Source organism: Zosterops lateralis, assembly GCF_965231275.1.
Source record: "Zosterops lateralis genome assembly, chromosome: 18".
NCBI lineage: Eukaryota > Metazoa > Chordata > Aves > Passeriformes > Zosteropidae > Zosterops > Zosterops lateralis.
In genome coordinates, this window is record NC_139778.1 from 9,841,842 (window position 1) to 9,858,378 (window position 16,537).

The 16,537-nt window shown below is 47.7% G+C and overlaps 2 protein-coding genes across 3 annotated transcripts in view; both read right to left on the bottom strand.

Moving 5' to 3' along the window:
* Positions 1–4,151, bottom strand: part of LOC310916683 (ATP-binding cassette sub-family A member 9-like) — a 31,457-nt gene extending 27,306 nt beyond the window's left edge. The window contains exons 1-2 of the mRNA XM_083874396.1: positions 4,096–4,151; positions 49–161 (exon numbers count right to left, since the gene is read on the bottom strand). Of these exons, the coding sequence (XP_083730522.1) occupies positions 49–161; positions 4,096–4,114 (132 nt within the window). The 5' untranslated portion in view covers positions 4,115–4,151. The remainder of the gene's footprint in view (positions 1–48; positions 162–4,095) is intronic.
* Positions 4,152–6,269: 2,118 nt separating this feature from the next.
* The window catches only part of ABCA5 (ATP binding cassette subfamily A member 5), a 41,375-nt gene continuing 31,107 nt past the window's right edge, over positions 6,270–16,537 (bottom strand). The window contains exons 28-40 of one of the 2 annotated variants that reach the window (XM_083874573.1): positions 15,916–15,990; positions 15,322–15,413; positions 14,636–14,762; positions 14,419–14,536; positions 14,218–14,309; positions 13,892–14,067; positions 12,834–12,909; positions 12,659–12,753; positions 11,822–11,941; positions 11,513–11,662; positions 10,520–10,599; positions 10,264–10,319; positions 6,270–9,425 (exon numbers count right to left, since the gene is read on the bottom strand). In XM_083874573.1, the coding sequence (XP_083730699.1) occupies positions 9,318–9,425; positions 10,264–10,319; positions 10,520–10,599; positions 11,513–11,662; positions 11,822–11,941; positions 12,659–12,753; positions 12,834–12,909; positions 13,892–14,067; positions 14,218–14,309; positions 14,419–14,536; positions 14,636–14,762; positions 15,322–15,413; positions 15,916–15,990 (1,365 nt within the window). In that variant the 3' untranslated portion in view covers positions 6,270–9,317. Of the gene's footprint in view, positions 9,426–10,263; positions 10,367–10,519; positions 10,600–11,512; positions 11,663–11,821; positions 11,942–12,658; positions 12,754–12,833; positions 12,910–13,891; positions 14,068–14,217; positions 14,310–14,418; positions 14,537–14,635; positions 14,763–15,321; positions 15,414–15,915; positions 15,991–16,537 lie in introns of those variants that run through there. The other variant, XM_083874574.1, reaches the window with a different exon arrangement.

A 16,537-nucleotide genomic window follows, 5' to 3' on the forward strand; every position in this document is an offset into this window, starting at 1 on the left:
GCTTTGTAGTAGAAATCCCAATTTCCCTTTGGAAGAAACGACACTTGCCTGAAAGCTTTTTGACTTCATCCTCCACACCAGAAGAACATTTTTCCACAGGAGAGCACAGGTTTGCTGAAATATTAGTGAGGCTTTCTTGGATACCCCCTGCATTTTTCCAGCTGAGATGAGAGAGAAAATTATATGATTAAAATAAAACAGGTCACTAGGAGTCAAATACCCCTTCAGAGGAGCCCAATAACACCCCAAAGGGGGAGAACTTGTCTCCTTAGCTTTGGACAACTGAGATTCAAAGGGAATAGACCAAGATCATGCAAGGGAACAGAGAGCTGGGCTGGACTCTGATGTGCCTCCTCCACAAGCACAGATTCATCCTTCTTCACCCAGGTTCATCCTTCTTCTTACAGACTCACCCTTCCTTATCCAGACTTATCCTTCTTCATCCAGGTTCATTCTTCTTTATACAGACTCATCCTTTCTCTCCCAGGTTCATCCTTTCTTATCCAGATTTACCCTTCCTCTCCCAGATTCACCCTTCCTCATCCAGACTCACCCTTCCTCATCCAGGTTCATCCTTCCTCTCCCAGATTCATCCTTCCTCATCCAGGTTCATCCTTCTTCATCCAGACTCATCCTTCCTCGCCCAAACTCATCCTTCCTTATCCTGATTAATCTTTCTTCATCCAGACTAATCCTTCCTCTCCCAGGTTCATCCTTCCTCACTCAGATTCATCCTTCCTCACCCAGACCCATCCTTCCTCACTCAAACTGATCCTTCCTCTCCTTCCTCACCCAGACTCATCCTTCCTCTACTTCCTCACCCAGACTCATTCTTCCTCTCCTTCCTCACCCAGACTCATCCTTCCTCATCCCAAAGAGGTTTTGTGGAACGAGACAACCGCTCACTTTCCACGTTCCGCTGCAGAAAGTGACTTTGTGCCTGGCCTCGGGCACGTGGTGTGTTGGCAAACTCCTGCTCACGTGCCCTGGGTTCTGAACCAGACCCTGAATCACGTTGCAAACACTGGGGAGATGTTAAAAATAACCCAAAATAGAGGCTGCCACTGCCTGCCTTCACCAGGCTGGTGAGAGGCCAGTTTGTTCTGTTTTCACCCAAATATTAAGGAACTTCAGTGCATTTAGAGCAGGGCAGGATTAGAACACCCATGTGCTGCTTAATATCCTCCTAAATACTGAGCAGGGAGCATTTCTTTGGGATATTTATTCCAGCTCCACATTTAATCCCGTGGCCAAGCTGCAAGAACAGGAGCAAGTTCAGAGCAATGGATTCTCAGGGGAGCAGGGCAAGGGAACCTCCCAAGAAGTTTTTTGTGGTTTAATCCTTTCAAATGGCTGAAACCCAAAACCAAGGCAACCTCAAAGGCAGAGTGCTCCATTCCCCTTGGACGGCGCTCCCTGATTTCACGGGTTGGGCAGCTGGAGTCCATGAAGCCTTGCACTGCTCTGCTCCCTCCACTGCTTGTTTTTTTGGGAGAATTAAATATTTGTGTACTGCGGGGGCGAGGGATGCAGGATCCCAGCTCACCTTCTGTGTTATCACAGGGCTTATCTCACCTTATTTTATCTCCTGGTGCTCTGCTTTCCCCTGCCCAAGTTTCCTCCCACGCTTCCTCCCCACTGCCTGCACTGAAGGTGAAAGGTAAATAGGAAGGGATTTCTGGCAAGTGTCACTTTTTTATTGTTTTTTTTTCTTTTGCCCAGGTCTGGATTTCAGTCCTGAACTGGAAGCAGCAGCCCAGCCCAGGATGTTTGGGCAGTAAACAAAGCGTGGTGGTATTTGGGTAACAAGGAAAACGTGATGGTCTTTAAGAGATGCACAGAATCTCTGCAGTCACCACAATCAATTTTAAAATGATGGAGCAAATCTAAAGCTTTTTAGAAAATTTTAACAAAGTGTCTGCCAGTTTTAATTTACCTTTTTTGTCTGTGGAGCAAGGAGCAGATACCACTGGGAGCCAAAAATGCAGCCAAGAATTCAAACAAGTGATGCTGCCTACAAAGGCTGTGGAATTTAACTTTCAATCAGATACCTAATAAATATTAGCTATTATTTATTTTAAATTAGATATCTAATTAATCTATTAGATGAGTATGGAAAAGGTAAAAAAAATACAGCCAAGAGAGAATCCTCTGCAAGGCTTGAGGCTCCAGACTTGAGACACAGAAGGCAAAATAAACACATCAGAAAATGGAGGCAACGATGTTTGGGAAACTTTAATCCAGTTAAGAGCATCACTTGTAAAGCTGGATGTCTGCTGGGGCTCATTAAGTGCATCCAAACTTCCTGCTCCCCAGGAACTCACTGCCAAGGTGTTGCAATAACTTTTCCTGGATGCTGCACACAGCTCTGCTCTACCAAAAATCATCCCAGGAAGGCACATCCCACTAAATCCCTTTATTTACTATCTCGGGGAATTCCTCTTTGGCACCTCCTCAGACTATTTTTCCTCTACAAATTTAACTTGTTGAGGTCTGTTTGAAGACATCCTGCTCATTGTAGGGGGCTTGGACTGGGTGACTTTTAAAAGTCTCCTCCAACCCAAAGTATTCCTGGAGTTTATGATTTCAGCTCCTAAAATCCAGCTGCTCTTCAGGAGCTTCGGCAGGAGCCTCTCAATGCTGGGATCAAAGTGAGAAATCTGTGCTGCACCTCACACTTCCCAGAGCATCCTCTGGCTTTCCCAGAGCCAAGGATCAATCCCTGCACCTGGAGAGGGCAGAGGTGCTCCTTCCATCCCCTCCTGTTTGCAGGGAGCAGCTCTTGCAGATTTTTGTGTTTCCATCCGATAAATCCCAGACAGATTTGACTCCACTCCAACCCACAAGCTGGAACAGGTTGTTTTCTCCTGCTGTCAGCTTGAGAATAACAACTCTGAGCCTGCCCTTAATCAAAGCTCAACACTTCAGCTCATGCAGAGAAGTGAAATTTGGGGGGGATTTTGCATTTTTAAGGCAAGAGGGGGAGACCAAAGGGAGGGATCATCACCCAGTGCTCAACCTTCAGCTCTTCACCTGCAGCCATGGGGAGAACCAAAATCCACATATACACCCAGAAAAGCTGAATATTTTTGCTCCTTTTCCTCCAAAAGGAGCAAAATTTGCTGTGAACAAATTTGTTCTTTGTTGAGAACTTACAGTCCATTAGAAAACAGAGCTGGAAGGTGCAACTTTTATGCATCCAACATTGCAAAGCATTAATCAGGAAAAAACTGATTTAAAAAACCTCATGAAAACTCAACCTCTGGATGAGGGAGAATTTTTCCATCTCTACTTGTAATTTAATTTTCTCTCAAAAAAAAAAAAGAGAGATCTGTGACTCCTTACTTGATGGTGTGTCTCCCATGGGGACAGGAAAGGTGCAACTTTTATGCATCCAACACTCCAAAGCATTAATCAGGAAAAATTGACCACCCCCTGATGAAAACTCAACCCCTGCACGAGGGAGAATTTTCCCATCTCTACTTCTAAATTAATTTTAATTTAGGAAAAGGAGAGATCTGTGACTCCTTATCTGATAGTGTGTTTCCCATGGGGACAAGAAATGTGCAACTTTTATGCATCCAACACTACAAAGCATTAATCAGGAAAAATTGACCATCCCCTGATGAAAACTCAACCCCTGCAGGAGGGAGAATTTTCCCATCTCTACTTCTAAATTAATTTTAATTTAGAAAAAGGAGAGATCTGTGACTCCTTACTTGCTGGTGTGTTTCCCATGGGGACAGGAAAGATGCAACTTTTTTGCCTTCAGCATCACAAAGCATTAATCAGGAAAAAAACTGACCATCCCCTGATGAAAACTCAATCCCTGCATGAGGGAGAATTTTTCCATCTCTACTTCCAAATTAGTTTTCCCTGGGAAAAAGGAGAGATACTTAACTTCTTACTTGATGGTGTGTTTCCCATGGGGACAAGAAATGTGCAACTTTTATGCATCCAACACTCCAAAGCATTAATCAGGAAAAATTGACCATCCCCTGATGAAAACTCAACCCCTGCACGAGGGAGAACTTTCCCATCTCTACTTCTAAATTAATTTTAATTAAGAAAAAGGAGAGATCTGTGACCCCTTACCTGCTGGTGTGTTTTCCATGGGGACAGGGGCTGCTCAGCTCTGATGTCCAGGCTGCTGGTCCCTTTTGAGCCCCAGGGAGGCTGAGCCTGGTGGCCCAGCGGTGGCCAAGCCCCTCTCCAGCCCTGACGTCACCCGGGCAAACCCTCCCCAAACTCGCCCAGCGATGACCCAACCTTGGAACAGCACCTACAACCAGCTGGCCCCGAGCCTGGGGATGTTTACACCACGCTCTGGAGGACTGAACTCAGCCCTTGCAGATGTTCCAGAGCTGGGGTGGCCTGGGATGGGGTGAACTGAGAGGTGGCAAAGCCACTTTGTCCCTGTCTCAGCTTCCCCAAAGGGAAAACTCTGCTGATTTGGTCCCCATCGTGTCCAGAGCCTGACTCAGCCAATGCTGGGACAAATCCTGCATCCTAGCTAAAATCCAACAGGATTTCAGCTCTTCTTTCTCCTTTTGAGTGGTTTTTTTCCCTCAATTTCCACTCCTTTTAATTGCTTTCCCAGCAGCTGCCGCACAGCTGGAAGCAGGATGGAGCACGTTGGGTGTTTGAAAACAAAAAACATTTTTCCAGTGCATCTGCATTCCAAACAGGGAGGTGAGGAACTCAGAGAAGGCAGGGAATGCAAAGGGGCTGGAAGAGAGCACGGCCACGGGATAATTCAATGAGTTAAATGAATTTGACCGTCCCGGAACTTCCACAGCTTGAGGATTGTGCATCTGATTTTTCAGAGCTGCCTCAAACCACAAGGGCTGGCTGGTTGTTGCTTAACAAAAGGCCTGGGCTCTGCTGCAGCTGCTGATTTACTCATTTTCAAGGCATGAGCTCATTTAGGAGAGGAGCAGAAGCGTTTTCCGGCATCCCTTCGTGTTGGGCAACAGGGGAAGGAGGCTCCTCGTGCCTGCAAAAAGCCCATCTGAGCTGCACTTCACCAAAAAATAGCCTTTTCCTGACCAAAAATCTGTGCCTCTGACCAAAACCAGCCCTGTCCTGACTGCACAGGGTCTGCAGAAAAGGCTTTTTCACAGAAAAATGACACCTGCTCCATGCATTCCTTGGTGCTGAAGTGGGACCTCAGCCCCTCATGGCTTCACTGAGCAGCAGCAAAACATCACTGAGAGCATCTCAAAATATCATTAATTAAATCCCCCAGGCAGATGCTCCACGGGATTTCTGAGAAGGGGACTCAGGACCAGACTCTGTATCTGCCAGGAGGAAGAGAAGGGCTGGGAAAGGAGCCAGAGCCTTCCAAGGGGAAGTGCCAAGCAAAGGAGAAAGGAACAGCAAGAGCTCCAGGAAACCCTTATCAAAGAGAAATCCAGCATGTTAAATCAGGGACTTTCTGGACATCTCTTAAAAGAAGCATTATAAGGGAATGAATTAATTTTACAGCTTAAAAAAAAAAAATTAAAAAAAAGAGCATGGCACGCTGCCCTTCCACACCATCACAAACAAACGAGTACGAACTGCTGGGAACTGTCCCCAAACTCAGATTAAACCTCTTTGGGGTTATTTTCCTGTCCGCTGAGGGGCTCAGGGAGCACAAACCCCTTTTATTTTGCTGCACTCTTCACTGACCCATGAGGTGACACCTCCTCCTCTTCCTCAGCAGGGTCTGCCCAGGGCAGTGCCACTAGACGCGCCAGGGGCAGACAGTGCCCTTCATTTCCTGTCCCAAACCTCCCCCATTTCACTGCCCCTCACCCCAGAGCCAGCACCCACCCACCCCAATTCACCTTGGGCACAGCTAAAAGCACAAAAATGAATTATTTTATTTTTCCTGGGGTTGGTTTCCCAGTGGCTGGAGGTGATTTACCCCTGCAGATGGACAATGTGCCATGGCAGGAGCACAGAGCTGTCCTGGGGTCACTGCCTGCCCAAGGCTGGGCTCAATAAACCCAGCTGAAAAATGCAATGTGACCGTGGCGAGTGTTGCAACACTGCAAAATTCCCCCAAATTCAGCTTAAAATATTTAAATACTTGCCTTGGGTTGACAATGCTGCAGCCTGAGAATCCTGGTTGTGCCAAGAGCCAGAGCTCCCAATGCTCTGCCTGAGCCCAACCACCTGAAAACTCTTCTGCACCCCAACAATCAGCCCAGGCTTTGATAAACCATACCCATTCCCAGGCACAGCAAAAACACCCAGAGAGCCAAAGAGTTTAACAACCCAAACCATCTTTATTTTGGAAATACTTCCTGCTGGGAAAGGAAAAATCCTCACCTTTACAAGCACAGCTGAGTGGTGAGAGAAAGGCAAGTGTGTAAAATGAACTGCTCCAGCAGGAGGAGTGTCACAAAGGTGTCACCCCCAGCCCTGACACCTCCTGCTGCCAGAGCTCTGCATGTTGGCTGTGCAATAAATCTCACTTGCTAAACAGAGACACTCTTAAATAAGGAGGTTTTTCCTTGGGAAGGGATGAACAAAACCAGACACTTTAAACTCTCCATAGAAAAATACAACCTTGTAACGACACCAGCGAGTGAAGGCTCTTGCCAAGCTTTGGACACCTCACAACAACCCTGCAAGGCAGCTCCAGCCACCTCACCTGGCAATGCTGACCCAGACTGGGGGGAATTTACCCCAAATCCCCCCAAATCCAGTTTATCTCTGAGAGCACAGGCTGGGACTGTGGTGGATGGATGGAATTTGGGATTGTCACTGGAACAGCTGAACAAAAGGGACTTCAAATCCCAGGAATAAATGTCTGCTGTTCCCAGGGCATTCCCTGGTTTAATTTTGCCTGGGTTTTTCCCTATTTTGGCAATTACAGACATCTCAGGACACTTTAAAACACTTTTGATACCAGGACAGTGATATTTTGGGGTGGAATTTTACCGTGGTTTAATTCTACCTGGGGTTTTCCCTATTTTGACAATTATAGACATTTCAAGACACTTTGAAACACTCCTGATAGGAGGACAGTGATGTTTTGGAGTAGAATTTTACCCTTTTTTAATTCTACCTGGGGTTTACCCTATTCTGGCAATTACAAACACCTCAGGACACTTTGAAACACTTCTGATAGGAGGACAGTGATGTTCTGGGGTGGAATTTTACCCCATTTTAACACACAACGTCACCAGGCCAAAAAATATCCCACCCAAACAGGAAATTAACTTAACGAGCCAAATTCTTTGTCCTTTCTGTAGCTGCACAAAAACCTGTGCCACCCTCCACTGGGCTCCTCCAGGATAAACAACAGCACCAAACTGAGCTTCCAATCCAAAGTTTTCACATCTGCAATGTGAACAAACATGGAAATATCTGAGACAGACAGCACAGAACTATTTTACAGACTATTAACTCCAAGTGAAAGAATAAATTGGAGGCTGACACCAAGGCTGCTCACAGGTCACACTAATTCCCTAAATCCCTGTGACATGAATGTGCTGGATTGATGGGCAGGGGACACTTGGCTGAAACATCATTGGCAAAAAAGAGACCCCCCAAAAAAAGTGGGATTTGGGAAAAATGCACTCGACTTGTACAAACCTGCACGGGAAAAGTGCCAAGAGAATTCTGAGTCCCAAATTGCTCCAAATTAAACAAAGCTCAGAACTCCCAGCCAGCAGCAGGACTGGGGCTAAATAAATAAAACATCTGAATTTTAGGGTTTTTTTCCCTTTTCTGACAGGGAAGTTTCACCCCTGTCAGGCGGTGCTGGAGCTGCAGTTTGTTTTAATCCTTTTAATCCCTCATTTCCAGGGCTGGGGTTCCCTGGGGAAGGAAATGCGATGTCCAGGGTTTTCTGTAGGGTTTGGGCTCCAATTTTAACTACAAACCCAAAGCTGTGCATTTCTCTGCAACCTGTGGGTACAAAAGAGGAAGTGAAATTCTGCAATAAGGAGTTCACTTCTCCCTGTGTAAGAAACAGATGGGAACAGATTGTGGCTGAACACACTGATAAACCCTTATCAGACACACACACACATTATTGCCTGATAATTACAAACAATTGAACACACAACTCCAACTTCACCCATTCTTTGGGTTTTCTCAAGAAAAAACAAGGTATTTTCTAACTTTAAAGTGAAGATACATAAATGATATGACTTATGAAGCCAACATCTCAATAAACACATTTCTGTATCTGCCCATTGCAGAGCAAAATGAACTGGGAGCAATCTTTAATTTCCCCTTATAAAACTAAAAATGTGATGATAGCTTTGTGTAGAAAAAACCCCCCCCCAAATAATATATTTTTCAACATACATTTGTCACATCTCAGATTAAAGGACCACATATTCTACTCTTAGTGCTTCTATGCAAACCAAAGGCACCTTTCTTATGGACGAGGCTGTGAATTGGGACCGTTTTCATTTGGGGTTTTACAGAGGGGAGGTGACAAGTGGCCCTGTGTAACTGCAACCACAACAACAAGAAACTGGGAAACACTGGAGCTTCATGAATGCACTGGCAAGGAAAAAAAAAATGCAAACATCTCCAAAGCACTGTGAGTGTGTGTGAGAGAGCAGCTGGCAGGGAAAGAACCAGACTGCTCTGAGCAGAGACCAGGCAGAGCCACATCTCTGCAAACCCCTTTTCACCAGGCAGGGGAAGGAAGGAGCACATCCACTCTGTGCCCCCCTGTGCCCCTCAGGGTGACCCACAGAGCTGCCAGCCTGCAGGGCAGGGCACTGGCAGTGCCACCAAGTGCCACATTCCATCTCCAAATGAACATTTCCAGGCTGGTGGGACGCCAAGCCGAGCTGGGGGTGCAGCTCAGGACCCTCCCTGCAGCAGGACAGGGACTCTGCAGTGGTTTCCCCCTCTCTTCCAAGCAGGTGCATCCTCAAGGCAGACTCAGGGGTGGCTCAGCTGGTGGAGGAGCAGGGCTGGGTGTGCAGGAGGGGCAGCAGAGCCCACCCAGGGGCACAGCCAGACCCTGCAAACTGTGGGGCAGATGCTCCAGCAGCCACTGGCTCTGCTCAGACACAGGATTTTCCTGCAGGACAGCCCAACCTCCAGCCCAGCAGAGCCCAGGGAAGGCAGGTGGGAGCTCCTGCACCAGCCACCAACACCTGGAGATGCCCGTGGCAGTGCCCTGGTGCCCAAAACAATCCAGGGGCAGGGACTGGGGGTCAGCCAGAGGAGCAGGGGGATGCTCACAGCTCCTGAGGCCTTATTCCCAAGGCCAGGATGGTGGGACACGCTCAGGGCTTCCAAACCCAGCTGTCCTTGCCCACCCCAGCTCCAGGAGCAGAGGGAGGATGGGGAGCTCAGAAAATGACTCGGTCCTCCTGCGTCCTCTCCCACCACAGGCTGCTGTTCAGGGTGCCAAAGCTGCTGTCCTCCTCCTCCTGCTCCTTAGCAAGCTCCACAAACACCTGGAAAAGACAGAAAACACCCCCCCACGGTCCTTTTAGGAACTTCCTTGGTCACAAGTACAACTCATGCTAAAATCCTTACGAGTATTCAGTGTGTTGCTTCATCTCTGAGTAAGGCATTTTTAGTATTTTGAGGTTTTTCTCTTTACTAAGACATTTTTAGTATTTTGAGGTTTTTCTCCTTACTCCTACCCTCCCACCTCATCTCTTTGAGAGCACAATGAAAAGGAAGTTCAACACTGAAGGACATTAATTGTCAGCAGTAATTAATCCCCAATAAGCAATTATAAGTTCAGCTTTACTCTCCTTCCAGCTACCAACAGCAAATGCCTGTTCTTGGAATGAACCTGGCAAGATTTTCCACTAACACCACAAGTTTGCTTTCTTCCAGTCACTGCAGTTGGCATCTTATTTTTAGAGGGGACAACGGGAATAAAGAGGAGCTGGAGGGCTGCAGATGTGATTGACTTTGCCAAAAAGGGAATTTAGTTCCCCAAAAGTGCCCCAAGAGGCATCAGCAAAGCCGTCCCAGTGGCCTGAGAGCAGAGCCTGGGGGATGAGCTGCCTGCACAGGGCTCATCATCATGGAATCATGGGAGGGAGAATAAATCCCATCCCTGTCATGGGCAGGGACACTTTCCACTATCCCAGGGTGCTCCAAGCCCCATCCAGCCTGGCCCTGGACACTTCCAGGGATGTGGCAAGCACAGCTTCTCTGAGAATTCCATCCCAGCCCACCCTCAGAGAGAGGAATTCCTTCCCAATATCCCATCCACCCCCAGCCCTCTGACACCTTCACCTGGCAGGGTTTGCATCCCCAAACCAGAATTGGACCCACCTGTTCCAGGGTTGCTTGAGAAAAGCTGTAGTCCTCGATGTTGAAGGCGTGTTTTACTGGTGAAAGAATCAACAAGGGCAGATTGAGGCACAGTTCACTTACTCTGGATTTCACAAGAAATGGAGTTGGGGGTGTTAATTAAAGGAAATTAAATAAATTTGGAACAGAAATGGAGAAGTGACATCACGTGGCAGAAGGGCCAGTTATGGGAGACAGAAGGATTTGTGTGTGTGATGTTTGGCAAGTGCCTCATTACCTTCCTCCAGCTTGGAGAAAGAATGTGAAAGCGACTGTACATCTTCTTTAGGAATTTTATACGCCAGGATGGAGGCAAAACTGGAACAAAGAAGCAAAGCAAATTTGGCTTCAAGCAAAATCACTCCAAGTAAAAACATTAATACCCCATGGGATGGAGTTCAACTCCTTTTCTGAAGGTTACTGCAGGCATTTGGACTGTCACCATCACACAGGGAAGGGAATGACGCAGCTCCAGGTGCCTCAGCTGAGACCCCCCGAGACTGCTGGAAGTTCATGCACTTCCACTCAGATTCAATCACTTCTATTCTGCTTACTCATGGCACATTTGCCTCCTGAAACTCCCACAGCCCTGAGGTTTTGGATTTCAACTGAGCTGGGAGGTCCCAGCACGTCCTGGAAGTTCGAATCACGCAGCCGTTCCTGCAACCCTGGAGCTGCTGTGCCCTGCACATCTCCTGCTGCACAGGGAGCTCCTCTCTCCTTCCCATCTCCCACACTTGAGGAAAGATCCCTCTGATGATCCCTCAAGGCTCACACTTCTCTGGATGCCTGCAGTGCCCTCGGTGGAGTCTCTGCAGTCACTGAGCCAAACCCGGCACAAACCCGGAGCTGCTGCTGGAACAGCAGCCAGCCCACCCCAGAGCTGAGAGCCCCAGGGAGCTCAGGCACTTCCAGGTAAGGGCAGTGAGTCAGAGACTCGGATTTCAGCCCTTTCCCGGGGGCCCTGACCCAGGAGGAAGCTGTCAGGCAACAGCTATGCAGAAATCCAGTTTTGCTTCCTCTGTGCCAAACATCTGCGTGGGCTCCCGGCCCCCGCCCTGGCAGCCTGGGCTCTCTCTGCTGCCTTCCACATCTCTTCCTTTTTTTATTTTCTTCTTTTTATTTTTTTTTAAGCTGTGTGTAAATATTTACATTCCTTCCCCCAGTGCCAAGGAGCTGCTGTGAGATCAGAGGGGTTTATTGACATCAGTATTTTCTGTCAGAACCTCACCTTTCCTGGCGGTTGGCATTGGGGAAGATGTGCAAGATCTGGCTCTGCAGATACTCCACCTGCTGCACGTCTGCTGTTTCCCTTAATTTCATCTCCAAGAAGTATCCTCTGCCAAACTTGCTCTTCAGGTGCTGGACAGTACCTATACACCTACAAATTACAGAAAACACAAGTTATGCTCAAGAGAAGCCTGACCTCAAACAGATCCTTTGTGCTGGCAAGGATTGATTTTGCTCCAAATTTAAGGCACCAAATTTTAAGAGAAATATATGCCAGGTGTTCTCTGGCGCAGGGGGGATCTGGGGGTACCTGAGCTGCCCTGACACCAGGATGGCCACACGGTCACAGACAGCATCTGCCTCCTCCATGTAGTGCGTGGTGAGGATTGCTGCTCTCTCCTTGTTTTTAAAGGCTGCTCGGATGGCCCTCCTGCAAAACACAACCCAAACCTGCCCTGAGCAAAAGCATCTGGCAGGAACAGTAAATCCTGCCTTGGTAGGAAAGGAGGGCTCTGATGGGCCCTCGTTCATGGATTAATGCTACTCCCACAGCAACAATTAACACCTGAATTTCCTAAAGGCAGCTCCAATCTGTATTCCTTATATTATTTTAGGGATTTCTTTCAACTTTCAAGCCTGTAATTCCCAAATTGCTCTGGGAGAGGACACAGCTGCACTGCACCTGGCAGGCAGGTTGGGCTGATCCTCCCCTTGTTGTGAGAGGCCAGCTGCAGCCCTGTGTCCAGCCCTGGAGCACCCAGCACAGCAGGAGCTGCTGGAGTGAGCCCAGTGATGCTCTAAGGGCTGGAGAACTTCTGCCATGGATACTGAGTGTTGCTGTCAATCCAAAGAGAAGCTTTGGGGAGACCTCAGAGCTCTTTTCAGTGCCTAAAGGGGCTCCAGAAGAGCTGGAGAGAGACTTGGGACAAGGGATGGAGGGACAGCACACAGGGAATGACTTCCCACTGCCAGAGGGATATTAAGCAGGAATTAATCTGCTTTAGTGGAAAATACCCCTGCCCACAGCAGGGAGGTGGAACTGGATGATTTCCATGATCCCTTCCATCCCAATTTCCAGGGAATGCCCTGCCTGTGGCTGTCCCTGGGATAACCCAGCCCCCAGGGCAGGCTGGTGGGCAGCACTCACCACATGTGCTGCTTGGCTTTGGGGTCCATCCCCGTGGAGGGCTCGTCCAGCAGCGTCACCCGAGGGTTGCCCAACATGCTGAGGGCAAAGCACAGCTGGGGGGGAAGGCACAGGGGCAGGGTGAGCGCAGGGAGGGTCCTGGGGACCCCCAGGGTGACCCCAGAGCCCCCCATACCTTGCGTTTCAGCCCCATTCCCAACTTCTTGGTCGTCTTCTGCAGGTGGTCCTTCAGATCCAGCACGCTGGAGATGCTGGGGAGGGAAGGGCCAGGGGGGAAAGGGTTGGCTTCCCCCTCACCACAGAATGCAAAACAGCTCCTTTTGGAGAGCCCAGTTATGAATATTCATGTCCCAAGTACAAAAAGAGCAGAGCAAAAAGCAGAATTGGAGCTCCCATACAAAACCACCTGTCCTGGAGGAGCCTCGGTGACAGCACAGGAACAGCTCCAAGGGCAGGACTGCAGCTCCTGCAAAGGTCACTGGTAATACTTCAAAACCTTAAAAAAAAAATTAAAAAACCCCATGCATTGAAATTAAAAATCTCAATTGAATTTTGTGTGGACGAACCTTCATCTTCCTCACCTACAAATTCACAATTATGGAATTTCAACTGAGCTTAAAGCCAAACTTAAAAAAACAATTTGCATTAGGAACCATGTCCTGGACTGTCCATCCTTGCAGCTTCTACAAAGGTCACTGTTAGCACTTCATAGCCTTAAAAAAATAACTTTAAAAATGCATGTATCAAAATTAAAAATTCCAATTGAATTTTGTGTGGATGAACCTTCATCTCTTCACCTACAGATTCTCAATCATGGAATTTCAACTGAGCTTAAATCAAAACTTAAATGAAAAAACAATTTGCATTAGGAACCACCTGTCCTGGACTGTCCATCCTTGCAGCTTCTACAAAGGTCACTGTTAGTACTCCATTGCCTTAAAAAATAATTAAAAAATGCATGTATCAAAATTAAAAATCCCAATTGAATTTTGTGTGGATGAACCTTCATCTCTTCATCTACAAGTTCTCAATCATGGAATTTCAACCGAGCTTAAACCAAAACTTAAATGGAAACAAAAATTGCATTAGGAAAGGTGAGAATAGGAAAAAAAACCCCACCAAAAAAAAAAAAAAAAAAAAAAAAAAGCTAAAACCTCTCCAGCAATAAGTCTGAAGATAAAAAAAAAAAGCCCAAAACTTCAACCACCACAATTCCTGTGCTGAACAACTCACCGCTTGACGACTTCTTTAACATCAGCCTGGCTCATGCCTTTGATAGCACCATAAATCTCAAAATGTTCCTGCAATGTGATATCTGGCCACAGAGGGTTGGTCTGAGGACAATACCCCACGAATTTCACCGAGCCATCCTCACTGCTCAGCCCCAAGGAATCATCTCCCATCAGAACCTGTGAGGAAAATACCCACAATATTCCACATTTCCAAACTTTTTGGGCATGATTTCAGCAAAATGCCCTCAGGAGTGCTGGCAATAATAACAATAAAATTGAATTATGGGTTGATTTTGTTTTTTTGTGCAACTGCAGGATGGAACATACCTGCCCACTGGTTGGCTCAATCTCTCCAACAAGCATGTTAATTAATGTGCTTTTCCCAGCTCCGTTGGGGCCCAACAAACCCAGGATTTCTCCTAAAAAAAAAAACAACAACACAAACATTGCCCATGAGATCAGACAAATCCAAAGAATTGGGTTTTTTTATAAATAAAACAGCTCAAAAGCAAGAATCTGCACTCCAACCTTTCTTCACGCAGAGGGAAACGTGTTTGGTGGCCACTTTCTTTATTTTCCTCCCCAGAAGGAATTCCTTCCTCTCATCAAACTCTTTGTGCAGGCTGCTCACCAGGATGGCTGGCATCTGGCACAGAAGAGGAAAAGTGGCTGCAGATCCCAGCAAACCTCTAAATGTGGGATTTCGGGGAGGAGCAAGGCTTTTTTTGGGGGAACAAGGCTTCACCTCCTCACTCCTGGGGCTGCTCAGGATCTCCTTGACGCGCAGCCTCTCTGCCTTCACATCCTCGTCCTCGTTCTCCTCGTGAGGGACATCTGGGAACTTCCAGGGCTTGGCTTTGGTGAAACATTTTCTGAAACGGGAGGGAAAAGCAGCTCCAGGGCTCTGCTGAGGCTGGCTCGGGGCTTTGGTGCTCAAAGGTGTTTTGCAGGTTCCTGCAGCTCATCCCAGAGCTCAGGGATTGTCCCAGTGTCACCTCTTTGTTGAGCTCTTTGTGGGGGTGCAGCACCCCTGGCCATGCAATGGGAATGGCAATTCCCTTCTTCTTACACAAGGAACATCTTTCTAAAATGCCTGATTTTGCAGTGATGCAACTTGAAAGGAAACAAACCCCCCATTTCTGCACTTCAGTGACAATTTCTGATGGGAAGCACCCCTGGCCATGCAATGGGAATGGCAATTCCCTTGTTTTTACACAAGGAATATCATTCTAAATCCCTGATTTTGCAGTGATGTAACTTGAAAGGAAACAAATCCCCCATTTCTCCACTTCAGTGACAATTTCTAACAGGACATAACAGAAGATACTTTATTTCTCCCACTGCACGTCCCCAGTTAAACCACCACCAACACCTTCCAGACCAGTTTCTTTGGACAATACCCAAAAAAAAAAACCCACTCCAGAGACCCACCTGAAGAAAGGATCTTCTCTCACCGTCCTCCCTCCGTTCTTGAGCTCGAAGCAGCGCAGCAGGAACAGCCACACCACACACTGCAGGTAGGGCTGGGGCAGACAGAAACCACCCTGGTCACCAGCCAGCCTTGGGGACAGCCTGGGACCCCACCACAGCCATCAGGGACAAGAGGATCCAGCTCTGCATCACCCCACACAAGTGCTGGTGTTGCCAAAAGTGTTAAATGTATCATTAAATGCTGCTCAGCCGGTCTGAGGGTGCACAGCCAAAGTGGGTTTAGATTTAAAAGGGATTATTTGGGTTTTTTTGTGCAGAGAAAGGGCTGTCCCTGCTCTGGAGCTCTTGCTCCATCAGCAGGGATTCCCATGATAATCAGAATTAATAATGATTAATAATTAATCAATCAGGCCATAGGGGCAGCAGGTTGGGCACAGCAGCTTTCCTGGCTCTGCTGGTGCTGCAGGCTCAGCACCAGAGCAGATTTTTACTGATGGAGGTGATGGGCAGAAGGGGATCCCAGCAGGAACCACAGCTCCCTGCAGCAAACAAGGGATTTTCCCCATTTCTAAAGGCAGAGAATCCAATGCTCACAGCCAGAACTGCCACCAGCAGCCGGTCCCAGGGGTCGTGGTACCCTCCACTCTCACTCTTGCCTTTCCAGGAGACCTGGGGATTCAGAGGAAAAACGTGGTCAGGTAAATCATCAACTTCAGAGACTCCATTTCCCACTCTGTGCTTTCATCTTGGTCATTCAGGCTGTGCTGCTCAAGCATTACCTCCCAAAAAACATCAAACAGCTCCATCCAAACCCTGGGGCTGCTCCTGCCACCCATTCCCAATTAACCCAATTAAGTGGTTTTCCTTGGAATATCACAGAATCATGGAATGGTTTGGGTTGGAAGAGACCTCAAAGCCCATCTCATTCTGTTCCTCTAAGCCCCAGTGTCCATCCTGACCTTGGACACTTTCAGGGATCCAGGGGCAGCCACAGCTGCTCTGGGAATTCCATCTCAGCCCCATCCCACCCTCACAGGGAGGAATTTCTTCCCAAAATCCAATCTAACCCCACTCTCTGTCAGCTTGGAGCCATTCCCCCTGGTCCTGTCACTCCACTCCCTTGTTTAAATTCCCTCTCCATCTTTTTTGAAGGCTCCCTCCACTCAGAGAAAGGAAATTCCATGGAAAACTTGCTGCTTTCCCCATTTTAAGACCA